At 40.0% G+C, this 27,392-nt stretch overlaps 1 protein-coding gene across 1 annotated transcript; it reads left to right on the top strand.

Annotated features, from left to right (window-relative positions):
- On the top strand, positions 1-26,232 carry MANEA (mannosidase endo-alpha). Its single transcript, XM_074948123.1, has 5 exons — positions 1-199; positions 4,650-5,236; positions 11,032-11,141; positions 14,984-15,060; positions 19,655-26,232. Exons 2-5 carry the CDS (start codon positions 4,687-4,689, stop codon positions 20,289-20,291), a joined length of 1,374 nt encoding a protein of 457 aa, XP_074804224.1. The 5' UTR covers positions 1-199; positions 4,650-4,686; the 3' UTR covers positions 20,292-26,232.
- Positions 26,233-27,392: the final 1,160 nt, after the last annotated feature.

Raw genomic sequence — 27,392 nt, forward strand, 5'->3', positions numbered from 1 at the left:
AGCATGCTCAGTAAGTTTAGGAAGCAAAACCCGAACTGACTTGACTCAGCCCATGATCACGCCCGCGTCTTCCACTGCCCCAGCAGGCCCCGGTGCAGACGCCAACTGCCTCGCGTGCGGGAGTGGCCGCTAGGCGGAGCGCTGCTGCTGCTCCCCCCGCCTTCCCCAGGCTGCAGGGCCGCGCCCCCGCCTCCGACGGGTGAGTAAGCGGGGCAGCCCCCAGAGCACCTGCCTCCCCCCTTCGCTCCCCGGGGCCCCTGCTCGCCGCGCCGCTGGTTGGTGCCGCGGGGCGGCGGCTCCGACCCAGCCCCTGCGCGCTCCTGTGGCGGGCCGTGCCCGGGGGAGTGACAGGCCGCCGCCCCGGCCGGACCCGCGCCAGGACGTGCCTGTGCTGGGAGCCCGGGGCCTGCCGCGCCCGTCGCCGCCGGAGCTCAGCCCCACCAGCGTCAGGTGCCCGCCGGACGCGGCCTGCTGGGTTTACAGCCCCACGTTGCTGGGGTTTGTTTTTGTTCTGTGATTGCAAGGGGAAGCTGGCAGACTGTACAGCGGAAACTGAAAACGGCTCTAAAACTAAGCTCCGACCGGTCCCAAATGTACATAAACTGGCAGAACCAGCCAGCTGTTTTTCTCTCTAAACTCTTTCAGTTGTAGCCGCTTTGAGTGGGGGTAGCGTAGTAGCGTCTCCATCGCTGGCAATTTTTAAACAAAGGTCGGGTTTTAGACGTTCTAGTTCAAAGAGGACTTAACCTGGGCCTGGCGTTTACTGAATTACCCAAGGGGGTCAGAGTAGGTGATCACGGTGGTCCCTTCTGCCTTATAATCGGTGAATTTATTGAAGCCTTTGCAGGACTGGGACACTACCATGTCTAAACACAGTAAAATATTTAACATTGATGGATCCTTGGCATTTCTGCCACAGTTTGCTCTAAGAATTCAGGACAGGTTAATCAAAAATAATGTTCACATTCTGTCTACAGTATAAAAATAACTTTGCTTAAATATGTTTGAACCTAACTATGGTATAGCCTTTTGTTGTGGGGAGGAGAGGGGAACTGGATGGAACAGAAAGAACCATGTTATAATTTTATTAAGAATTGTTTTAATTTTTTTAGACAGAGAAATGAAAATATGGCTGTCTCCTATACAAAGCAAACCACTGTTGTTTGTACTCTTCGTGTCATCTAAACCTGCTTAGAGGAGCACAAAGATAAAATTGCCAATGACTGATTTCAGCTGAGGTGCTGAAGTTCAAGTGGTCACAGATACCATGCAAATGAAAATTGATCTCATGATATTACTAGTTTCATAATCGTAGAATCTTCCAGGAAGAACAAGTTAGGCAATACCTAAGTGAACATGCAAAACAAGCTGAAAAAACTCAGAACTTCCTGGCCTTATTTTTAATGCCTTTTTTACCCACATATTTATGAGACAACAGAAAAGACTATGCTTGAGAGTTATTAAAAAAGGGGTAAAATTACATTAACCTTCTTGCAGGAACAAGAACCACGGATTTCCTCTCAGGAAAATTAATTTGCAAACTGGATACAATTAACTTAGGCTTGAATAAAGACCGGGAGAGGATGTGTCATTACACTAAGTAAAACTATTTCCCTATGTTTATTCCCTTCTCTCCCCCCCCCCCCCGCTGTTCCTCACATGTTCTTGTCAACTGCTGGAAATGGCCCACCTTGATTATCACTACAAAAAGTCCCCACCCTTCCCCACCCCCGCTCTCCTGCTGGTAATAGCTCACCTTACCTGATCACTCTAGTTACATAGTTACAGTGTTACACCCATTGTTTCATGTTCTCTGTGTATATAAAATCTCCCCACTGTATTTTCCACTGCATGCATCCGATGAAGTGAGCTGTAGCTCACAAAAGCTTTTGCTCAAATAAATTTGTTAGTCTCTAAGGTGCCACAAGTACTCCTTTTCTTTTTGCAGATACAGACTAACACGGCTGCTACTCTGAAACCTCTCAGGATGAGAGGCAAGAATGAGTAATATGAAAGCCATATGGAAATGATTATTGCAGGACACAAATGGTGGTAGAGGGAAAAAGTGGCTTTTATGTCTTCAGTCTCTAAAGATTTGGTAAAAAGTAGCTTTTTCATATATAGGAGTTTAGAAAGCAGCAAGTAAAGTAGCATGTAGGTGTTTTGGAGAAAGAGAGACTGTAATCCATATTTCATTAATCATGCACATGGAAAATGTCAGATTTTGCTGAGTCCTTACGGAATGAGAGATGTTTCAGTATCTTTGTCCATAGTAGGAGTAGCTAAAGGAGATCAACTTTGGTAGATTTCAAATATTTTGAGTCCCATATCTAAACCCTGCTCCCCAGACCTGGAGAAAGAAACTGGAACAACTCTCACAAATGTTTGAGGCTTCAGGAGTTGAGCCACCAATTTTGTTTCTAGTGAAACTCAGTCACCTACATTAACATGTTTTTTACCTGTTTTCAGAAATGTGTGCAGCTGCATTCCAAGGCAAAATGCATTATAATTAGGCTTGGTAGAATTCAATTTTTATTTTTATTTGATCATTTCAACAGATAATATTGATTGCTTCCTTTTTACATTTTTTTTGTTTTATTTTAAATTCTTCACAATTGCGCGTGTTGGGATGGGTTTTAAAAATTGACAAAAAATGCTTAGAGATTTAAAATTTCACAGTTGAGAAATTATGGGCAGGTCAGAAAGTAGGGAGGGTCTGACAATTATTTAATAACAGTGTATGTTGAAATTTAAAAGGTTAAAGCTTTATGACAATTAAAATACAAATGGTCAACATCACATGTCAATACACAAAGTAAATATCGTTACATCAGACTCAATAACTTAAATAAATTTCAGAAGCTGTTTAAATCCCGTGGGTTTACCAGTGATACTGTATCCTCTTGAAACAGTGCAGAAGAGTTCATTTACAAGTTGGACAGACATTTTCACTGATAAAGTCCTGTAATGGAGTTGTTTATATTACAGTTAATGGTCAGTTGCCAAGTTTGTTATGATAGCTCCAAGTTCCAGTTGGGATCTGGAGGCCATTGAGCAAAGCACTGTACAAATCCATACAATAAGAGGGTCAGTGCCCCAAGTTTACAATCCAGAGTCTGAAATTTGTATGTTAAGTTACTCCTGGGGGAATTCTGTGCCAAAAATCTAAATTCTGTGCACAATATTTTAATAATCTGCATATCTTATCTGTCAAAATAATGCAATATAATCATACTGGTTTCAGTTACTTTGGATATTTATTTCAAAATACCTGTCAGCAAGTATCTCTGTTACAATACAGACAACAAAAAAGATTCAGGAAATGTTTTTTGACAAATAGATTGCTTACCAGGCTTATTAATACAGAACTTTGCGTAATAATTCATTTAAACTACAATACAGAAACGTATTTCCCACACTCCTTACCTGCACCCCCTCAGAAGCAGTGCAAGGGCCTTTGCTTGGGGGAGTCAGGAGTAACGGAGGAGCTGGGCAGAGGGAAGTAATTGCTGGGAAGGAGCCTGGGAGTGAACCTGGAGGATTGTTGGGTGTGAGTGGAAGAAGTATGGAATGTTTTTTGGGAGGAGGGGAGATTGTTAGGGAGTTGGAGAGCTTCCCCAATGCAGACCCTGCCTGACCCCTAGCTTCTCCCATTCAGTCAGGCACATCTGCCCCGTCCCTGTGTGTGTATCTGTGGCCTCCACTCAGCTCCCTCCTCCCTCCTGTCCCCATGTGTCACTGCACCCTTGTCCCCCGCATCCCTATGTGTCCCTGCACCACCACTCAGCTACCCCCTTGATCCCATGTGACCTGCACCCACCACTTCCATTAAGCTCCTGGCTCAATGCTGTCACCCCAGTAGTTCCTGTTCCCCCACTCCAATGTGTCTCCTCCAACCCTTCTGAACTGCAGTCAGTGTGATCCCCAGGAGCTCCAGGTGCCCTACAGTCTTTGTCGTCCCCCCCGTCCCCCAATATCCCATGCCTCTTCACCTGGCCCCATGGGCAGGGGGCTATGAGGAAAGCATCCTCTCTGGGACTGACTGCTCTGGCCCTGAGCCGGCTGCTCTCTCTTTTGGTGCTACAGCAGCCACTGGTGGGTGTAATTGCAGTGTCTCCTCAGCAATATGTATTATTCTGCAAGGGGGAAACATCTATGGGAGACATGAATTCTGTGCATGCACAGAGACACAGAATTCCCCCAGAAGTATCAAATGCATAAAATAAAAAAATCACAGCTATACTACGGTGTTTCTGCCAGTGACATAGGGTAAGCACAAAGCAGTGGCTTGGAAATAGCGTAACCAGAATTCCCATTTCATAGGGTCTAGTGGCAGTTTGGGAAAACTAGGAAGACTGTTGAAAAGTAGGATGTTCCATAAAATGTGTAATCCTTGGATGGCATAAAGCTTCATCGCATGGTTCACTAAAACAGGTCTGCATGATCTTTGAGAATGTATGTGTTGATTGTCTTATTTTTCCCAGCAAAGGCGATATGTACAAGAGTATGCAAACATAGTATATTTTTTAGAAATTAGTTGTTTGTTCCTAAATCTCTTATATAGAAATTTTATGAAGTGTTTAATAATGTTGAATTGATAGGTGACAAGAAATCTGATTTAAAAATATTTTTTTCTTGACCAATTGTAGCTGGAAACCTGTTGTTTGGACGCTGAACTATGACATCATGGCAAGATTTCACCGAAGAACATGCATTATTTTGTTGCTTTTTATTTTATTCATTTGCTCCATGATGATGGCTTTGAAGACTCTGAGACCTGACAGAGCTGGTTTTGGGGATCCATTTGGACTTGGTCTCTTACCGGAACTTCAACAACGGACAACACTCTTAGAAAATAAACACAGTCCCCTAACTGCTGCCAATGGTGATAGTGTAACACACACCAATAATTTGCACAGTATTGCATTGAATAGCATTAAAACATCTATGGCCTCTGTAAGAAAGTTGGAAGAGGAATTGCCTTCCCCTAATTATAACTTTCATGTGTTCTACTACAGCTGGTTTGGGAATCCACAATATGATGGTAAATATATTCACTGGAACCATCCACTGGTGCCACATTGGGATTCCAAAATTGCAAACAATTACCCAAAGGGAAGACACAGTCCTCCAGATGATATTGCGTCCAGTTTTTACCCTGAACTTGGAACATACAGCTCTAAAGACCCTTCTGTCATAGAAGCCCACATGCAACAAATGCGTTCAGCCTCTGTTGGTAATAAATGTCTGTTTATTTTTGGCATAGTAATCATTTGTTTGACCTCATATATTTGAGTAAACAGAACTGTTCACCTTTGTTTTTTCTACATATTGAAATGTAAGGGAACTTTGGTATTTTCTTTTTGCATGCACAGGAGGTTTGTGTCAATGATTCCTTCATGGAAACTTCTGGTTTTAACAAATTATTTTGTACTTCAGGTTCAATCCCTAACTTAGTTTCTGATCTTCCAAGCTGCTTCATACAGATGGACCTGTTCAGAGCAGATGCAGGATTGGGGACTATATCTATAGCTGTTTAGATAAAGGAATTTTATATGATTTGTTTACTTGTTTAACAGTACTCTGTGTAGTGTATAAAATATAGATATGGGCATTTTTATAGTGGATATGATGTCTCTCAAGTAGAGAAGATCAGTCCTAGATGTTTCTGTAATGGTTCTCAGGCAATCTAGGACCAAGTGTCACCTTATTAACCTCTACCTCTGTCGAGAGGAAGACTTGCTTGTGTTTACCTGGGTGTCAGCTCCCTCACACCTCCAAACTTGTCCTTACTTTTCCTAGTTTAACAATAGGTGCATCCTAGTCCACACCTTTGAAGCAGCCCCTTATCCACTGAGTACTCACAGAAATCCTAGGTTTGCTGCCCACAAGGAGATAGTGTACACACCAGCTTGTGTGATCCTACTCAGGATCAGTACCTTTGTTAATATCACAGCACTGAGTTACATTTATAATGAAAACAAAAGTTTATTATCAAATGTTCAAATGATAATGACTAAAGATAATGGAAACATAAGATTACATATAAAACAATTATAACCCACTTTCTAGAGACTAAATTTAACATACTAACCTCCAGTCTAAACAAGTTTCTCACACCTAAAGCTTCTTGCAGAGTCTTCCACCAAGGTAGGAAGAGATCCTGGTTTCATAAATGTAACTGTGTTGTCTGTTTACTTCCTAGGCGCAAGATAAAGCGGTGTCTTTTTGCTTTCTTGTATCCCCCAAAGTTCATTGTCCACCGACAGTGTGCTGCCTCCCTGTTGATTTTAGATCCCCCATTGCCTTTGTAAATGACTCTCCATTGTGTTACGTTACAGTGCTTAATTTACATGTCGAAGGGACAGGTGAATAGACATCCTTTGACAGAAAACTCCATTTATCAACTCTGCCTCAACACAGATTTTAAAACATATATACATATACAGTCCTTACATAGTATCTGTCCAGAAGTTTCACAACAATATTATTGACCAAAATGATTGATCCTGGCTTTCATTTATGATTTCACATAATGTTCTTTGGTGAACCAGAATGTATGTACCAGGATCAGTGTATTCTTGTAATCCCATTTCCAGTTGGCATCGAAGGGTTTCTGAGTCACAGTTTCAGAGGCTGGTTCAAGAAATCCCATAATAGATAATTATGAAATAACCTATCCACAGAGGAAAATTCTAGCCAACCACTAACACCTAATAATTGTTTTATGCCCTGAATTGTGAGGGATTATATCCCTTGTACAATTCCTTCCTCCTGTACTTTGTAACTATGGATATTCTTACTATCCATATACATGTCCAATGCTTCTTTGAAACCTCTTAAGCTCTTGACAACATTAATACCTGGTAGAATGGGTTGTACTGTAGGTTAATTATTTAAAAAACAAAAAAATTAACGTATACACCAGTATTACCTTTTATCTCTTAAATTTAAAATTTATTAATGAGTTTCGTTGTTTGTCCCCAGTTTTATATTAAATGAGGGAGAACATAAATAGGAGCACTCAGCGTAACTTTTCTATGCCATTCTTTATTTTATATATCTCTATTATAGCCCTTCTCATTTATTCTGTAAACTAGGCAGTCATAATCTTTTCTGTTTTTCCTCTTTTGGATTTCTTTTTATGCTTCTAATTATTTTATCATTTACATCTGGACCCCTTCTGTTTCTACAAATATATTATTTGACCAGACCACAGTATTCAAGGTGAAGACTTACTGTCAATTGGTATAATGCCACTATAATATGTTCATTAATATTGTCTATCCCAGTCTTCTTACTTCCTAACATTGTTAGCTTTTTTGACCACGGCTACATATTGAACAAAGATTGCTATGTTCATACTAGTGACATTTTTGTTTTTTAAGAAACTTAAATTTCCTCTTGTTACTAATACTGGGACAGCTCCATTGGTGATAGCAACAGTGGGAGTACTGGTGTGGGCAGGTTACTGCTGGCATTGTAAGCACAGCGGTGTTTTGTCTCACTCTGGGAAAGCAATTTAAACACTGGCAACAATTATCACCTTGTTTACAGTTTTATAAGGTATAATAATCCTTTAAGATTCAGGCCATAATCTTTACCTCCAGTAAAGCTGCATTGGTGGAGAACGTTAGGAAGAAATGTCTGGTGTAGACAAGAGTCTTGGTGCATTCTTCTTTTTGCCAAGTAATTACAGTTGATTTAGGACTCAGTAGTGTGTGAATAGTTTAAATTATTTCTTTCAGTGTACATTGCTGATACACCTATATAAGATTCTTCTGAATTTTCTCTTGGTTCTGTCTAGTCGTGACTATCTCAAATAATTTCATTTGATTTCAGAGTTCACTTGCTTTTGTGGATCATTAATTGCTACAATAAACATCAGTCCTTGTATGGATGTTTGGGGTATTGTTCACCTTTTCCTGTGCTGCAGAATTGACCATTATCCCATTATTTGTCTCTTAAACAGTTTCTAATCCATCACAGTACTTTACATCTGGCCTTCGTTTTCTTACTAGCCTTTTATGTGGGCCTTTACGCTTTCAAACAGACTTAATTAATTAATTAAATTAGTTTTAACCAGTTCTATTATCCACTAATGTGGTGTTGTGGTCAAGGAATTCTAGAAGATGGGAGAGGCAGAATTTCCTTTACAGGGTTTGTCGCTATCACATTGTTCTAGATATTTTATAACTCTTTTTATTTCAGTGAATTTACCTGCTTCTGAAGAGTATCTCCCTAGTTTGTAATTCATGGGTATGCCTAATAGGTGCAACTTTTGCTGTCCTCCATTAGTGTCTGATTTTAATGAGATTGAGCTGCTAACAACAATATTCAGTCTCTTGAACCTTAAATTCTTTCAGATATCTGGAATGAATACCAGGTTCTAGTGACTTGCTGCGATTTACTTTTTTAGTTTGTTCCTCCCTTTGCCACTTCAGTCTCTAAGAGTGCTTCATCTTTTTTTGCCTGTGAAGAGATCTATAGTAAGTATCTTCTTAACAACTTCTGGGGTGAAGACTGATACAAAAATTTAAATCAGAGCAGCGCAGAAAGCTATCTTCTTCCTCAGTTGTTCCCTATGTGTCTTAATGTGCAACACAACCACTGATTCTTTGCAGGCTTCTTGTTCCAGGTGTATTTTGAGAACCTATCATTCTTATATGCTTATCTGTGTGCTGTGCCCTTTTACTTTCCATCTTAAATTTTTCTTCTCATATTTATCCTTTTCTGTTGGCTTCACTTGAGCTGGATTTCTCTTATTTCTATAATGTGGCCATTGAAGCATACTGGATTTATTTTGTTTTCTGTTTCTTCCTTTTCTTTATTTAGCAGCATGCATATGTCTTATGACAGAATTACTCTATACTCATTATCCTGCATGATTTTCTCAACCATGTCCCAACTTGATATCTGACCAGTTTATGTGCAAGTAGATGATGCACATTGCATTATTCCTATTCTATTAGATTTTGTTGCTGGTTTAATCTCCTAAATGTCATGCACTCAAATATCATTTTCTGAGCTTGGAGGTTGGTAGTATGTTCCTACTTGTACTTGTATTTTTATGTTTGGGGGTTGGTTTCCATACATATTCTTCTGTAAAGTCCTCTTCGCTCAAAATTTTCTCTCATTAGAGTGTATGGCATCTTTTAGGTATAGTACCTATTCTCCCAGTTCTGTGAACTAATGTCATTCATGTATAATTACTTTAATACCTGGCTGTAAATCCCATCAATTGTTGTTGTTCCACTGCATTTCAGAAATATATATTATTTCAAAGTTGTGTTCCAGTGCAAGTCATTTTTGGCGAACGTATTTTGTCTCAGCTTCTCTGACACTTTATTTTTGACAATATGCATATCAGATGTACTTTTTTAAGTAACATGGTGGTATTTTTCTTGAATGTACAAATAGTAAGTTCTTTGGGGAAGGTATATTTTCTTCCTTTGACTTATTTTCATATTCAGCAACTAGTGCCATATTTCTCTGTAAATTAAAAATATAGGGCATTTTTCCTGAGCCTTATAATAACTCAAGAATAATTTCATTAACTTTTTCTTTTTTTTTTAAGGATTCTGTGCCATGATTGTTGGTTTTTCACTGGGAAGCAAGAGCTAGAAAAATCTGAAAGTGTAGTCTTTTAAGTGTTTAGTACAGTTGGATGGACAAGACGGGAAAAGGAGATTGCTGTTGCATTGGGGTCTGAAATTGAATTGTTTCAAGATAGTGCTACTAGCAGTCCTGTTGTGGACTTGTTCAGTATACATATGCTATGTATTTTTCTCCCGGGGAAGTCCTGGACTACTGGCAATCTTACTATACTGTCAGCTTCAATTTGACTTATTTCTTAAGGAATCTGTCTAAAGTCTAAAAGTTGTTTGTTTGTTATTGAAAAAGATGGCTCTTCAGATGGACCAGAAAACATTACTCTGCTAGATTCTTGTGGGAATTTTCTAGGTCGTCATCTGATAATTTCTTGATATACTCATCATAGATTTTTATTTAAACTTTAGCCTGGATACCAGTAGTCAGTGATTTATACAGAACTATGCATAACCCATGCATTAACTGAGTCTTATAATTTTGACAACTTATTTGTCATGTTATCAGGAGATAGTGGGCCTGATCTAATCCCATTATGCTCTGGAAACTTTGCTATTGTCGTTAATGGGAACAGAATGAAATGATCCAGTGATTATATGTCAATGTTAGCGTTTCCAGTGGAACTAAAATTTTACTTGCATTTCCATAAAATACACAATGCTATTAAAAATTGTTTTTAAAACATTCAGGAAAGGAAAATATCTTACTGAAAAGACTCTTGTGCCAAATCAATTTATGGATGGTTTTCTGTAAGTATGCAATTGTTGTTGTTTTCAGATCTTTATTGTCTATGGACCATACGAGTTATGGTCCACTGGCTATGTCTACAAAGTTAGGCCTGTGTGCCATCCTTTGTCTTGATCTAAAGGCAACCTGTGACAGCCCATCAATAAGAATATTGTGCAGAGATCATGGGTAGTATAACCTTTATGTAGTAACTAAGGCTTTTAGTTTGCAAATATACTGTTGAATTTAACATCACTCAGAGGGATCGGGGGGGGGGGGAGAATTGTACGAGGCACTTAAAATTCCATTATGGCTATTTCTGTACCTTGCTGATTTGACTGTCTGCATACAATTATAACATTTATGTGCTCATCTGCAGTAATTGCTTGGGCAAATTAGGTGTGTAGCTGCATATATCTAAGTTGTTTGAAATCCTTGCCCTTCACTTGTTTCATAAAAAAAATATTTTTCAAACCATGCTTTTATATTGTTCCTGGCTGCAAGAAGTATTTACATATATTTTGTATCAAATGCCAGTTTTCTCAGAAATGGCCGTTATTTAGTTAGCTGTATAAACTATGTTGTACATTAACATGAATATTTATGTTTCATGTACACACTTGCGTTTATTTAAACTTTTAGTAGGCATACTGTTGTTTTTGGTGGCATAACTCAAGCTCATGTTTTATATCTTAGGTGTCATAGCCCTTTCTTGGTACCCACCTGGTATGGCTGATGAAAATGGGGAACCTGGTGAAGATTTGGTGCCTGTTATTTTGGATAATGCACATAAATACAATCTAAAGGTATAGTACTTTTAAAGTGTTCATATTCAGTACATCTCTAGATCAAATGTACATATATATTTTTGTTCATTAACTAGATAATTTGTACTCTTTTAACAGTTGTATGTATTTTGGCTGCCATTAGGTTAACACAACAAAGGGCCTGGGTTTCCTCTAGAAAGAAGAGGGACTTAGCTGGATCCCTATGGGATGGGGCCAATAGTGCAGCAGCAATTTGGAATATTTATAGAAACCAAGAACATGAAGAGAAATCAGGACAATTGGAAAAAGCCACTGGCCTTATAACTGGAGCACAACTAACCCAAGTTCAGGCTGGAGTGGGTGAATTACGTGTTATCTCCGCCCTTAGTTCGATGTCCCAGAAACTGTTAACAGAGATGGTACTGAATATCACTGAGGCTGGGAAGGCATTGCAGTGGGATCTGGATTGCTCAGAAATCCAGGATTTCCTGAATGACCAGCTGATGGCCATTCGGCGTGATCTTGAGCATCAGGCCTGGCCTACTGCCCTTACAGACACTTCAGGAGTATCATCTGATCTGTAGCCATGGAGAGACACTTGGAGATATTCTGGGTGGAGATGCAAACATTTGCGGTGTTTCTTCCAAGTATATGGACCGGTTGGAGAGATGTGGCTCCCACATAACACATCCTGCCAGGTCCATGGGGAGGATGCATGTGGACTGGGTAATTCACCAAGACATTTGGGAACTTAACTACCTGGTATGCCTAATAGATTTTTAGACAGTGCTCCCAGAATAACACCCAACATTTGGATAGGGGGAGAGAGTCAGTGGACATTCTGGCCATTAGAACCCCCACAGCTTCAGTGTGTACGTAAACTGAAGCCAGGGGAAGTTGTCACTGTTCATGGCAATGTTTGTTGGGAGGGTATGGGACGAGGAACTTACCCTGACAGGACACATACTCTTCCAAGCTAATGATAGCTGTGCGCGTGTTGAGGCCACCATATTACAAGATATTCATTTTAATCTCGCCACTGCTGCAGGCCTGCGGATAGAATTTTTCAATCAGTTCTTAGGTTTCAGATACCCTTTAACTGGATCACCCTAATACCTGATCGATTCCAAAATTTACTTTCACTCCTACCAGAGATTCAGAAAATTTCTGAGTTACAAGGGCAACTTCATATGCTTCAAAATATATATCAAGTTGAAAAGTGTGCCTTTCATACCACTTATAGAGTGCCTACCTTCTGTACTAAGTATGATGTATTGTGTTTTGTGATTAAAACTGTGCAACAACCCCATTATAGTATTATTGAGAGCATGTTATTGCTTGTATTGTTATTTGGTTTAGGGTTATGTTGTTGGTTGTTGTTGTAAAGAACGTAATAATAATAATACTTTTCATGTCCATACTAACCATGCATTGTCATTGTATCCAATTAAAACCCCTAAGGTTGACGTATTTGATGCAGAGTTTGAAATACAAAATTTAATGAAAATGGAAGTTTAAAATTGACAGTTGTGCTGGAAGCACAAAAGGGGGGAGTGTGGAAGTAGATAAAGGGAATTTGGATGCAGGCCTCTGAAATGAGCAGGAGTCAGGCTAACTCTAGCTTTAATAACGCGAAATTTGTAGAAGCGGGGATAGTGCGAAGCGAGTGGAAAACAACTGTGAAAGAGGCTGTTGTGACCTTGTATTAGATAAGAATAAAATGCAGACTATAAGAGAAATGGTAAGAAAAATAAGATATCATGAAGGAATATGTATAAACAATATGCAGTTGTTGCTTATTATTGTCTGTAATAAAGGTATAAATACTTGCTCAAATTGTTTATCTGGGAGAGACCTGCCTAGCTGGGGGAAACCCTGTGTCCTAGTGCACTCTCTCTCCCTCTGTGCAATTGCTTGAAATAATGACCACAAGGGCCATGTGAGGACTAGTGCATTGGCCTGAGGGCTGCATCACTGACACCCCACCCTTTCTCCCCTGGCCCCGCCCCCACTCCACTCCTTCCATGAGGCCTCACCCCTTCCCTGCCCCCATTCCAACCCCTTCCCCAAAGTCCGCACCCTAACCCTGTCCCCTCCCTGCCCCCAGGGGGAGCAGGAGGGGTGTGGGGTATAGTGGGGGCTCAGGGCAGGGCGTTGGGGTGCAGGAGGGATGAGGGGTGTGACAGGGGGTTGGGGTGCAGGGTGCAGCAGGGGGCTCAGGGCAGGGAGTGCAGGAGGTGTGCAGGGTGCGTCAGGGAGTGCAGGAGGGATGAGGGGTGCAGCAGGGGGTCGGGGTGCAGGGGGCTCCGGGCAGGGGGTTGGGTGTGGGGTGCAGGCTCTGGCCCGGGGCCGCTTACCTAGAGCAGCTCCGGGGTGGATGCGGCGCGCACCGGGGCCAAGGCAGGCAGGGGCATGGTTCTGACCGCTTCAGGGAGCGGAGTGGGGCTCACGGCGCCACGGGGTAGGCAGAGGGGTGCGTGGGGGAGTGGGGGCGACGCAGGGAGCTTGGCGGGCCGCACAAATAATGTGCGAAAAGACACCAATATTCAGCTTATTTTTTGATTCGGTTAATACTGGTTGAACAGTTCTCTTCAGCATTAGGAAATATAAAGAATGTAATGTATTTTTCCCTAAAGTGTTAATGGATTAAAATTAAAATCAGGAAGTTAGCAGGGAAGATATTTGAAGTATCATTGGAATAATATTTTCTCAGTACCTATACTCAACGTCTATTCTTAGCACAGTGAATCTCATCTTCAATATTATATTTTGTAGGCATCCTAGCAATTTGAATGAGAAAATGATTAGAGTTAAAGATGATAGACTTGTCAATAAACTCAGAATCATTATGCAAAAGAAATTATTTTTAATCTAAAGAGAAAAACAAGGTCATATAACTGTGTGTAACTAGAAGTAGCCTTGTCAAGTATGCTTTGCCTCTTAATAGGACTGAAGTAAAAAGAAATAATAAGACAATTGAGGGAAAGCTTAATAATCCTAACAATTTAGTCCAGCAGTGTGTTTCACTTTAGTTTGTGAAAAAATCTTTGATAGTATCACATTTCACTTGAGACTAGCTGAAAATTGGTGTCGTCATTTGCATTCTAAGTTAAAAACTGCTTCTGAAAAACTGCCAGCATTGATTAATGTAAAACATTCTCTCTTTTAATTGGGTAGTTGAAAACAATGGAATTTAGTTTGAAGTGAGCTGAAGTTTATAGCATAAATAATTTCATAAGCCCCAAGCCTGAAATTTAGAAGTAGCAATGATAGTATATTAGATTTAGTGCCTAGGTATTTATTGCTGTTGATGAACCTATAAAACTCTAAATTAAAGGTAAAGTTCTCCCATTCTACATTTTAAAATCTAATTTCTCACTGAAAGCTCTCCTTGGAGAAATATTATCTGTGACAACTAGAATATATTGTTGCTTAGAAATAAAATATAAAACACTTTCATCAGCTGTAATCAGTTTTTGAATGGTCAATAGATAATCTTTTAATTAACTAGCTTAGAATACTCTATATAGTTGTGTATTTTAGTAATTTTTTCCAGCATGCTTATTATTTACAGTAGCTTAGACAAGCAATCTTATATAAAACTAGTAATAAAGAGTAGGTGTATAGTTTTTCTATTTTTTCATCGAATCTATATTGTTAATCTTGGCAGTCCAAAAAATAGTGAGTCTTATTGAATTAATCTTCAGGAATAGTAGTCTTGAATCAATTACACACATAGCATTGTGGAGACTTTTCACAATCCCTCTTTCTAGAGCTCTGTTGGTGTGCCTGATACTACTTAGACAAATAACACCAAATGGATTTTACGTTCTGTAATGCTTTATAATCCATATTGCATTTATTGCATTTTCATTTTACAGGTCACTTTTCATATTGAGCCATATAAAGATCGCGATGATCGTAGTATGTACAGCAATGTGAAGTACATTGTAGACAAGTAAGTGCTTTCTAAAATGTATTTTTTTGGCATTCACATTCTCTGATAGATATTTCTCATCTCTTGTGTGAACTCTTAAACTGTATATGGTATGACCTGTGCTTGAGAGAAATGAAAGAGGCTGTTTTGCTCATAACTGACAGACCTAGAACTCAGACATAAGGTATGCACATTTTAAAGTATTGGGACATGCATGTTATGTGGAGATGCAATAGACAACTACATTTAAAATTTCTTCTTCTTTTAGTAATTGCACATGTGCAGTCAACTCTTGGTTTGGAGCACCAGTACATGGTCAGCAGAAACGTTTTCCCTCAGTGATACCCATTGGGTGGCTGCTTTGTCATTGCAACAAGAGACCACCTCAGTGCCAAGTACCCTGGAGACATTTGCAGCAGCAAAAACCTGCTCTTCTTCGTGGTGTTGTCTTCTTTCTTACAGGTGTCTGGTCCTTAGGCGCCTCTGCCACTGATTCAACCTCCAGTAGTTCAGTTGCCTGCTTCCCGGACAGGTGGACCCTTGCAACTCTGTTATGATTGCATCACTGCTTTCATCGCCAGGCTCTCAACACTGGGCTCTGGCACTGACTGGATTGGCCGTGCCATCGTCAGAAGAAGGGGAATCCTCGTTGGACTCAGAGGTGGGATCTTGCTTATCACAACCCTGAAGCAGGACCCATCAGTCTCAATGGGACCTGCTATGGAAATGTGGCTAGGACAATGGGATCCTGCCCTGTATCAGTGGCCGTTTTGGAATTCTTGCAGGTTTCGTCCAGCTTCCAGGTATTCTCACCATACATACTCAGGACTTGTCTGCGTTTACAGTGCTGCTGTGCCACTGTAGCGCTTGGTGAAGACTCTACCTATGCTGACAGGAGAACTTCTCCTGTCACTGTAGGAACTCCACCTCCCTGAAAGGTGGTAGCTTTGTTGATAGGAGAAGGCCTCCCATCGACATAGTGTTGTCTACACTGGGAGTTTGGCACACCCCAAGCAACATAGTTATACTGGCGTAAGTTTGTAGCATAGACCAGGGCTCAGTGCCCTCATCTAGAAGGGCTGAGTCTATGCACTAAGCAGCTCCGTCCCCAGAGTCCAGCACTGGGCCCAGTACCAAGCATCAACAGGAGGTTCTAGAATGGGAAAACAGCCAGTAGAAGAGGTTCTACCTCTCAAGTCTTGGCTTCCTCTTCGCCCTCTCCAGACGAAGCCATTTCATCCAGCACAACTTCACCTCCTCTTGATGATGATTTGAGGTTTATCAGGAGTTATTAGAGAGTAGATATACAGCAGATAAAGACTTTATGGCAGACTCCAACCTTTTTGCCGCCCACCTCTTAAAGGGCAGAAAGAAAGTAATATGTACCCTCCCAAGGGTTTACCTTTATATTCATCCACCTCTGGGCTCATTAGTTGTTGCAGTGGCTAATGAGAGAGAATGACAGGAATACCAGGCTTCCATCCCCAAATCAAAAGATGCTAGGAGCTAGACTTATTCAGCAGAAAGATTTATTCAACGGAAGCTTGCAGCTGCATATCCCCAACCAACCGTCTCTGTTGGGACAATATGATTTTAATTTGTAGGGTTCCATGGAAAAGTTCAAGGAGCTGTTTCTGGAGAATGCTGGGCAGGAGTTCTCTTCCATGGTCAATGAGGGCATAGTGGTCGTCAGAACTTAGCAGCTAGAACCATGGCTTCCGCAGTGGCCATGTATAGATCATCCTGGCTGCAGTCTTCTGGTCTTCCCTCTGAAGTCCAGAGTACTATCCAGGATTTGCTGTTCAATGGTCCTTCTCTAGTCTCAGACCAGAGAAACCGCAAACTCCGTGGAGTTAGAGACTCTAGAGCTATCCTGAAGTCCTTTGCTCTGTACACATCTCTCCCGGTCAGGAAGCATGGTCAGCCACAGCAGACACCCTGCTCCTCCTCCTTGACAGGAGATATCAAAAAGAGTTTCAGGGATTATATGTGTAGGTCTCCCCGTCCTGCTGCTTTGGCTCCAGCTCTGGGCCCTCAAGACACCCCGGAACCACAAAGCAGGCATTTTCATGGACTAGTCAAGGTTGACATACTAGTCTCTATCTCTCCAGACCTGAACCTCCTTTGCAAACCATCTTTCCCACTTCGGCTGTGCTTTGTCCCAGATGACTTTGGAGCAATGGTCCCTTGAGCACTGTGGAAGTGTGATATACTCTCTATGCGCTTGCAGACCAAGTGCCAGCTCTTGCTAAGGCTGTAGGCATCAGCTGAACACTAACAAATTCATAGCTGGAAACCAGACCAGCTCACCTGTATGTTAGTACTGTTCAAGATAGGTATTACTTATAAGTATGTGTTTAGTGTCTAGACTTTATGGAATGCTTATAAGTTGCTGCATGCATTAATTTCACTTGTAGGTTCCATAATAGATGTCCTTTTACTGACATGGGGAGGCAGCCTCCTCTGTGCTTTCCCACCAGTCCCACTTTTTCATAGAGTATTGCAAAAGTTAAGACAGGACCAGGCCAGAATCATGCTTACAGCCCCAGCATGGATCCATCAGCACTGGTTCTCCACTCTCCTGGTGCTGTCAATGAAACCTCCAGTTTCACTTCCATTAGACTCAGATCTAATCTCCTAGGATCACGGGTGCCTAGTCCACCTGAGCCTACAGTCCCTTCACTTAACTGCATGGATGCTCCATAAGGTAAATGCTAGAGAGCAGGCTTGCTTGCAAGATGTTCAGGTGGTCCCGCTAAATAGCAGAAAGCCTCTACAAGAGCTATTTACCTCGCTAAGTTGTGGGGTTTCTCTATCTGGTCTCACCATTATGGTGTATCACTGACCAGCTTCAGTTCAACATATTCTGGACTACTTACACCAAGATTTGTCAGTTTGTTCCATCAAAATACCTCTGACTGTTAGTTCATCGGTCCCTTCTGAAGTGGACAATTGCTCTATTTTCTCCAGTGACGTGGCCTTAAAGTTTTTAAAAGACTTAATCAAATTATACCCTCGAGTGCAAGACTCTATTCCCCCAGAGGACCTAAACTTATGCGTTCTCCCCCCTCCCACCCACCTCCCAATCTGAATCATTGGCTACCTGCTCACTGCTGCATCTATCAATGAAGGTAGCATCTTTGGTGGCTATTATCTTGGCTAGAAGAGTAGGGGAGCTGCGGGCAGTAATATCAAGGCCTTTATATACAGTCTTTTTTAAGGACAAGGTTTATTTGCGTCCTCATCCAGAGTTCATCAGGTGGTTTCCTCTTTCCACATCAACTGGCCAATTTTTTTGCTTGTTCTACCCAGAATCATATACAGTCAGGGAGGAAGAGTGTTTGCATACCCTGGATGTCAGAAAAGGCTTGTCCTTTCACCTGGACAGAACCAGTTACTTTTGTAAATCTTCCCAGCTGTTCGTAGCAGTGGCAGACAGAGTGAGAGGTCAGTCAGTCTCCTCCATCCAGAGAATGTATTCCTGGATTGCATCCTGCATATGCATGTACTATGACTTGGCTAATGTCGCTACATCTGACAGAGTCGCTGCTCATTTGATGAAATCACAGTCAGCCTCGGCAGACTTTCTGGCACAAGTTCCAATTGCAGACATTTGTAGAGTGTCAGCCTGGTCCTCAGTCCACACGTTTGCTTCCCACTGTACTGTGGCTCAAGACTCCAGAGATGATGTAAGAGTGGGATGAGTTGCTCTCCAATCTTTATTGAAATAGACTCCGATCCCGCCTCCTGTTTTACAGTTTGAGAGTCATCAAGAGCGGAATGCACACGTGCAGTTATTAACTTGTTCCGTAACTGTTGTTCTTTGAGATGTTGCATACGACCATTCCATGACCCGCCCTCCTACCCTTCTTTATCAGAGTTATGGCAAGAGGGAACTGAGGGAGGCTAGAGACGACTCTGCCTTCTTTACCTGCATGCAGTGGTGTGTAGCAGCAGGTGGAGCTTGAGCCACCCCAACGGGTGCTGCTGAGGGGAGAAGTTTCTGATCGGTGTGCCCAGTGCACAGCAATGCCAAGAGTGGAATGGACATGTGCAACACATCTTAAAGACCAATAGTTATGGAACCAGGTTAGTTACCAATTTTTTTCACATGCTTCATGAAACCTCAGACTGACATTTCTAACTGCTTTTATTTAAGCTCTCAGACACTTACATTTTTTTTATTTAAAAAAATCAACAACTTTGTAGGTTGACAGCTAAACTTCTAATGGGCTAACCCATAATATCCTTAAATTCAATCCAGCCTTAAAGTCAGAGAAGTTAGCTACCAGTTTTTATTTTATTGCTGCCACTTAGAGTATCTTCCATAATGATTCAGCGAATTAATGTTTTGCCTTTGAGAGGAAAGTGATAGCTACTTGTAGGACTTGACACTAATAATTAAGTTATGCTGTAGATTATTATCTCCTTACTGTAATAGTACATAAGTTTCCAGCATATGTATGGTTAAAATATATATTTGGCCACATTACTGAGTTAAATTAATCTTGAACATAGTTTTTTAAAATTCATAAATTCCTCAGTTCAGTATGTGAAAGATGCTCTCCCAACTGGCATCATATTATGAATATTTACCATATTGTTTGCTTTATAGATATGGAGGCCATCCAGCTTTTTACCGGCATAAGACCAGCACAGGCAGAACTCTCCCCATGTTTTATGTTTATGATTCTTATGTAACAATCCCTGAAATATGGGCAAATCTGTTAACTGTTTCTGGATCCCAGAGCATTCGCAATACACCGTATGATGGATTATTTATTGCACTTCTAGTGGAAGAAAAACATAAGCATGAAATCCACAGAAGTGGTTTTGATGGAATTTATACATACTTTGCCACCAATGGTTTTTCTTATGGCTCATCTCATCACAATTGGCCAAGTCTAAAAGCCTTTTGTGACAGCAGCAACTTAATGTTCATTCCAAGTGTGGGACCAGGATACATTGACACCAGCATCCGACCGTGGAATAACCACAACACCCGCAACCGTGTTAATGGGAAGTATTATGAGACTGCCTTCAGTGCAGCACTTTTGGTGCGACCAGAAATTATTTCCATCACCTCTTTCAATGAATGGCATGAAGGGACTCAGATTGAAAAAGCTGTTCCTAAGAAAACTGGACAGGTAACTTACCTGGATTACAAGCCTCATAAACCAACTATGTATCTGGAGCTCACTCGCAAGTGGTCTGAGAAATACAGTAAGGAAAAAGAACAATGGCTTATGTGAGGTGCTGCCTCCCTTGTTTGTAAATACATTCAGTCCATCTCAGAGTTGGAAATGACACTGGGAATTCTAATTCAGCCAATCAAGATGTCTTTTATTATGAATATACTTTAAAAAAAAAAAAACCTTTTGAATGTAGTATGCATTATTACTGTACCTGTTAGAATTAACTTTGACTCCTTTTAGGGGATAAAACAATAGTGAGCAATATTGGCATCTCTAGCCTATTGTAATTGGAGAATATTTTGTGAAATGCTAGATGCTTTTTATTCATAATCTGTATGTAAAGCTTACAGAAACTCTATCTGGAATAATTCAGAGGTGACTCAAGTAGAGTGAGACAGAATTTAGAATATTTACATTTATTACTTTTAGCTATATAGCTGTGTTTCAGAGTTGAATACTCCTGTGATTAGAATTTTGTCTCAGTAGTTCCTCAGAGGATAAATATTTGTGGTGCATGAAATAACACACCAATTGTTATATCATTTGTACACCTTGTAGCAGGCGGAGAGTTTACTTTAACATTTGACTTGTCTGTGGTACAAACACCAAGAATAGCGTGAAATTGTTCTGAAATTTAGAGCTTTTAAAGCTTTTGGTTTCAAAAATTGATGAAAGGTTATTTAACTCCAGATTAATCTTGTATTTGGATTTTGCATTCTGTATTTTTTATAACTATGGAGTGTCAGCAGAATGCATTGAGATCGTCTAACTAGATTAAAATTAAAGAAGGAATAATAGTAACTAAAATGAGGGCGGAAAGTATAAAAGCAAAGAAATTGCTCAAAATAAGAAAAATCTGTTTCTTAAACGAGATTTTCTTTAATGTTTACCAGGGATAGACTTTTTTATTACTTATCCAGACCTAGATCCAGTGTTTGGAAAAAGCTGAAAAGGTTACGAGTCACATAAATATTTTCTAGTCCTACAATTGATTTATTTTCTAGAGCAGTCTTTGTTGCATGATTTTAGTAGCACATAGTCTTCAGCCACTAGAATGAATTTGTCTGTTACCATTTGAAATCTTAATTTTCAAGTTTTCAGACAGTTCGTTGATTTCCTGCAGTACTAAAGATAGCAGCTACCAAAATCATGTCAGAATTCAGGCGAGGAGAAAATAAAGCAAGATAGTAATTGAGTGATGTTCTTATTACATTTCATAACGTGCCATTGCTAGAAATGAGTGCTTAATACTGTTTGAAAGCTGAGATTCTCAGGTTTCAAATGTTAAAAATCATTCATTTGTAGTCCTGGTTGTTTCTGAGACACCACTCAACAATGGTCTCTGTCTAGCAATGCTTTTTTGGCACTTACCCAGAACTGAATAGAGCAAATCCCCAAACTTGGACCACTATGGGTTTGACTATTTGGTTTTATAGTTGTGGTGAATTTGAGAGTACTTTGGCAAGTATTTAATCTGTAGCATAGTATAATTGCTTTTATTTTATTTATTTTTACTTACTTTAGGCCGTGATCCTGCATTGTGATTCACCTGTAAACTGCCCATTGGAGTCCCATTGACTTAATAGAGTTTTGTGCAGGCACAGTAATCTGCCCATGCAGTCGCAATGCAGGATTGAAAAAGTGAAACTGTGTTTTTTTCTGAAACATGTTTAAATCTTAATGACATGCTATTGCTGATATTTGTTAGTGACCTCTTAATGTGAAAGAAGGACGGGTTTCTCTGAAACTTGTCTCCATAGCTGAAAGACAGTTTTCACCAAATTTATGCAGGGAAACTGTCTGAAATTCTTTAACTGTTTTATACATCCAGGATGGCAAATTGTATGTAAGGTTTCTCTTCAAATTATTTAAATGGTTCTATTAGTAAGCCCCCAAACATCATAGGCATGGAAATTCCAACTTATTTTTAACTATCATAGGGCTAGTATACTAAGATGAACATATAGGACCATATTCTCAGCTACAGCCAAGGAGTGTGGGGTGTAGCTTCAAAAGGGGCTGCAGAGGAGCCATTTGTGGTTCCCAGTGGTGGGATCAGTTCTGCTCTTGTTGGGTCCCTAGTGTAGTTTAGAGCAGCCTCAAGAGTGTGTGTGCGTGTATGTATGTACGTAAATAAAAGGGGGCGGGGGGGAGAAAATAGAGCATTGCCCTGCATCTTGTGTAGTCACTTATACCAGGGCAGAGTGAGTGTAAAATACCCTGGTGTGACTACACAAAATACAGAATAGAGAGAATCTGAACCAAAGTGTGATAAGTAATCATCTTGGATCCTATCCTGTGTTCCATGCATACCCATTGCAGATAAGTTTGGGTATGCAAGGAATGCAGGATTGTTTCCCTTTTGTGTATTGAGAAGTGAGGAGTAGCTTGGTGCCTTCAACATGCCTGAGAAATGCCTATCTCTTGTCTACACTAGGAGCACTACAGTAATGGAGCTGTGCCACTGCAGTGCGTCTGGTGATGATGCTCTATGCTGACGGGAGAGAGCTCTCCTCTCAGCATAAGAAAACCACTTCTGCAAGAAGGTCTCCTGCCAACATAGCGCTGTCCACACAGCGCTTATGTCATTGTAACTTATATCGCTCAGAGGTTTATTTATCAGGTGGTTTATTCGCACACCTGAGCGACAGAAGTTATGCCAACATAAGCTGTAGTGTAGACATAGCCTAATATGTAGTCTGGGATGTTACAGTGCACCTTCAATGCTGTTGTTTTCTGTTAAATGGTATCTTCTAAATATTTTGCACTTTCAGACTTCATTTCTAAGGATCTCAAAATGCTTTTTCAAAGTAGGTAAGTAATATTTTTATTTTTCAGATGGATAAACTGAGCTATAGATGATTTAGTGACTTACCACAGTCACACAGTGAATCAGTGACAGTGTAGGACATAGAGCAGGTATTGATCCCCATTCTAACCACTCTCACACAGCCTCTTAAGGAAACTAATGTATGCACTTTTAGTATCAGTTCCTTAAATAACTATACCTATTTATTTATTTGTTTTTAAATTTGTTACTTTTTCGTTATTTACAAGCCTGGGAGTGCACAATTCCTTCAGTTATTTCCTCATTTCTAGCTTTCCCTCTCTCAGCAACTTAAAGGGATGCTCATTCTTCCTCCTACGTGAACTGGGAAAGGCTAGGTGTAGGTAACTGTTTGTCATAGTATTCATAATAGATAATACTGCATTAATGGTAATTAGGCAAAAATAAAAACGATAAATGATTATTGAAGGCAATCACTCACTATTATACCTGTGCTCTATAGCAATGCTTGAAATCACTGGTGACATACTACTGAGCAATCGTGACTGGGGAAATGAGTGATGACAATACTCAGGAAATGCTCTCCAAGGCCAAGTAGCAATGTTTCTAAGGCCACATAATTCACTTATAAAAGTGTGGGAAGGCCCTATTAATTCAGTTGTAGGCTTCAGTTTCTGACAGGCCCAAGTAAGTTTTCGAAATATTTATTTATTTCCATGGACTATATCTAAACTGAAGCATAGTCCATCCCCTGTACTCTCAGAACCCTTGTCTATATTGCACAGATTTGAAAAAGTTGCTTTGCCTTTTTATCCAAGTAAAAGAGCATGTCCATCTATTTTGCACATACTGTTAACTTCTTATGGCTGTCCTCTTGTGAATGCACAGCTTCAATCTTGGATCAGCTTTATTTGTAGAATTCAGTTTGTCTTGTGGTGCCAATATTCTGTCACAGACTTAAGAAGCTTTTGGAACAGAAGAGTCCTTAGTAAGTGTCTTTCACCATGAAATTCTGTACACACTGTATACGTAGTATATACTTGCATATTACATACATTTTGATAGTCTTTTGCATGGGTTTTTCAGGTACCCTTTATAATGTTTTACAGGAAAATATATTGTACATAGAGTTTTTGTTGCTGGTGGTAGGAAATAGAGATTAGTTCAACACATTTTTATGCACTTGGACAAGTAAATTAACTTTTGGTGGTCTTAAGTTTTTGCAAAACTTATGTACTTAATAAAGGAGAGACATAATTTGATTTTAAAAAATCCTACATATATTCTATTTAAGATAAGGTAGAAATCTCTGGCAAACTGTTCTAGATACTGTAAGTATTAGCTGCAAAGAAGTTCTGATTTTCTACTATAATCTATATTAAACAATTCAGTAAACCCTCACAATCTTTTATTCCTTTCTTTTTGTGAACCTCCTCAAACTATTATCGTAGTCTGTTACTTCTGTCCAGATTTAAATCTTGTCTGTTTTTAAAGTAACTTTCTTTCTAAGAATTCCTGTATAGTTCCAATGTAACCAACTTATTACAATATTTTGTAAGAGAATGTCCTTATTATATGTATTTTATAAACAAAGCATGAATTTTACAAAATGTGTGTATGATTTTTGTTGTGGATATTAATATTTTGTTTTGTTCAATGGACAGAGTTTAAATTAGTTACACTTCAGGTGTTTTGTTTTCCTACCTGGCTGTAGAAATGTATTACTAATGTGGCCTGATTCTGTCACCCTGTCAGGGTACTACTCAATGTATGAGATTTGTGGCATAATCTAGCTCATAGCAAATCATTTGAGTACACAGTGTTTTCATTTATAATCATGTTTACAAAAAACTAGTTGCTTAAATGTTGATGAACAATAACTGTACTCCCAAAATGCCATAGAGTGTATGATAGTAGCAATCTCTAAGCAGTAACAGTTTAGAAAGTGAATTTTCTATCACTTATGACCTTAGAATTGAGGTATCTTATGTGAGCCAATGCAATATCTAACATGGCATATTGGTTCTTTCTATGAACTGTCTGCTGCTCTAATTTGTATGTAAAGGAGATTGGTTCACCAAAATTTGCCCTGTGCTAATCAGTTTCTGCTTTGTGAGCCAGTGCGATGTCTAATGAAAGACAGAAAAAGTGAATAGTGATGCAGGACTTCTCATAGTACAAAACCATGAAAAATATTGGGTCTGATTCTTATGTTTTTAAATAGGCAAAACTTCCACTGAAGTTGCATTTAATCCAGTAACAGGCTTTCTCGATAGTGCACAACTCATAAAAATACTCAGATGCCTTTGAAAAAATTACACAGGCGGTACTGCTATGTTTAACCAAAAGATGAAAAATGTAGGATTTAGGTTTGCATTTTAAAGTGGTAAAAGGAGGAGACTCATATGCATATATGTATATATAATCTCTAAAGAAAAGCCTAATAGCGGTAATCACCCAGTCTTACGGCAGAAATGGTTTATGCCTGTTTTGTCTGTGGGAGAAAACTGGGATCAGGCCCAAAATCTGGATGTTAGACTCTCAAGATGCATTGTCCTATTCCAGTTGAAAAGCAACCAAAATATAAATGCACCACTTGCATTAGTTATTGAGTGGAAATCTACCTGTAAATAACCCATGCTTGGCAAATATCCTGTTCAGATATTTATAGTATATTTTACTACTCACTATAGTGAAATAGATGTATTCTAGTAAGAAACTACTGGGTTAGAAATGTAATATACGCATTCATTATTACATGTTTCTAGATATAGTCTAAGGTATTTTGAAGCCTAGAATAGTTTCATTCTTGTTGCACTTCAATTTGTTGGCCACTAAAATTTCAGTGACGTACCACTACTGTTAATGTAGAATGTTTTGCTATGCACAGTGTTTAATTTACTATAGCCTAAAGAAATGCTATGCATGTCTCAGGAAATCCAAAATTGAATCAAATACAAAATGTGCTTGAAAATTTAAAATTATATTAAGTACCTTGTTATGTAATTGTCACTCTAAGAGGAGACTGTAAATGATTTCTGTTTGTTTTGGTAAATAAAATCTCTATTACCATATTTTCAGTAAATTACACAAAACATTGTATTAAGAACTGATGATAAAATAAAATGAAATTTTAATTGCTCTTTTGTTTAAATTTTCTGTCAGCCTCCTCTGCTGAATGTGGGATGCATGTTCAATAAATCTTTTTCCTGGGAAATACGTTATGACAGCTGTTTTTATTGTAACGTTCAGTTTTTTCAGCAGGATATCAAAGGAAAAAGACAGCAGCTTTTTAAGAAACAGCTACAACAGCTGCATGTATTCCCAAATTATCAATATTTATTTAGTGTTTGTTTTATTCTCAATTTATAAAAATGAAAAAATACAGACCAGAAACTTACTAGGTCAAAGACCTCCAAAAGAGCCTCCTTCAAGCTCATCTAAATAAATTCTTCCTGACATCTCCTTTTCCCATACACTAGCATTATAAAATCGGAATAGAAGCTTCAATATGATAGATGCCATACAGACACATAGGAAGGAACAGTTCTTCGAGTGCTTGCTCATGTCAATTCCAAATAAGTGTGTGTGCACCGTGTGCACAGTCATCAGAAGGTTTTTCCCCTAGCGGTTCCCATCATGTCAGCTGTGGAGCACCCTGGAGTCATCCCTTCTTGGCAGTGTATATAGGTCCCTGCCAACCCGCCCCCTCTTCAGTTCCTTCTTACCACAAGTGATGGTCATTGGAGCTCTCTCTCTCTTGCTTTGGCAAGCATTTCTCCTAGTGTTAGCCTGTAACTAGTTAAATAGTTTAGTTAGAGTTGGGGGTTCTCCATGACCCCAATTCCTTCCCCTCTTGGGGTTCGGGGCATGCCTCGATCACAAGGCTTCAAACAGTGCAGGACCTGCCACAAGCCCATGCCAAAGGGTGACCCCCATCAGTCCTGCCTAAAGTGTCTGGGGGAGGCACATCAAACAGATCACTGCAAGATCTGCAGAGGGTTCCACCTGAGAACAAAGAAGGAAAGGGACTTCAAGCGCAAGCAACTCCTCATGGAGGCAGCCCTCTGTCCCTACCTGTCTCTGGGCCAGCGGGACTCTGCACTGAGCACCTCCGTGTGGAGTTTTCCGGCCTCCGTTAGAGAAGCTACAGCACCGAGGAAGGACTCTATGCATAGAGACTCTCGGAACCGTCACTCCCCAGCGCCGAAGCCCGTGGTGGTAACACAACATCCCTCACGCTCACCAGTGCCTCATAAGCGGCACAAGAAGACTGACAGAGGGCACTCACCCACGGTGAGAGCAGCCAGGACTGACAGCTCTAGCACTGTGCGTCCCGGGCAGCAGCACCTGACGCCTGTCTTGTAGGA

This window comes from Natator depressus, chromosome 3 (assembly GCF_965152275.1).
Source record: "Natator depressus isolate rNatDep1 chromosome 3, rNatDep2.hap1, whole genome shotgun sequence".
Lineage (NCBI taxonomy): Eukaryota > Metazoa > Chordata > Testudines > Cheloniidae > Natator > Natator depressus.

Coding starts and splice junctions, on each gene's coding strand:
- MANEA (XM_074948123.1), top strand. CDS start 4,687: ATGGCAAGATTTCACCGAAGAACATGCATTATTTTGTTGCTTTTTATT. Junction 5,237..11,031: donor AATGCGTTCAGCCTCTGTTG/GTAATAAATGTC, acceptor TTTATATCTTAG/GTGTCATAGCCCTTTCTTGG. Junction 15,061..19,654: donor GTGAAGTACATTGTAGACAA/GTAAGTGCTTTC, acceptor TTTGCTTTATAG/ATATGGAGGCCATCCAGCTT.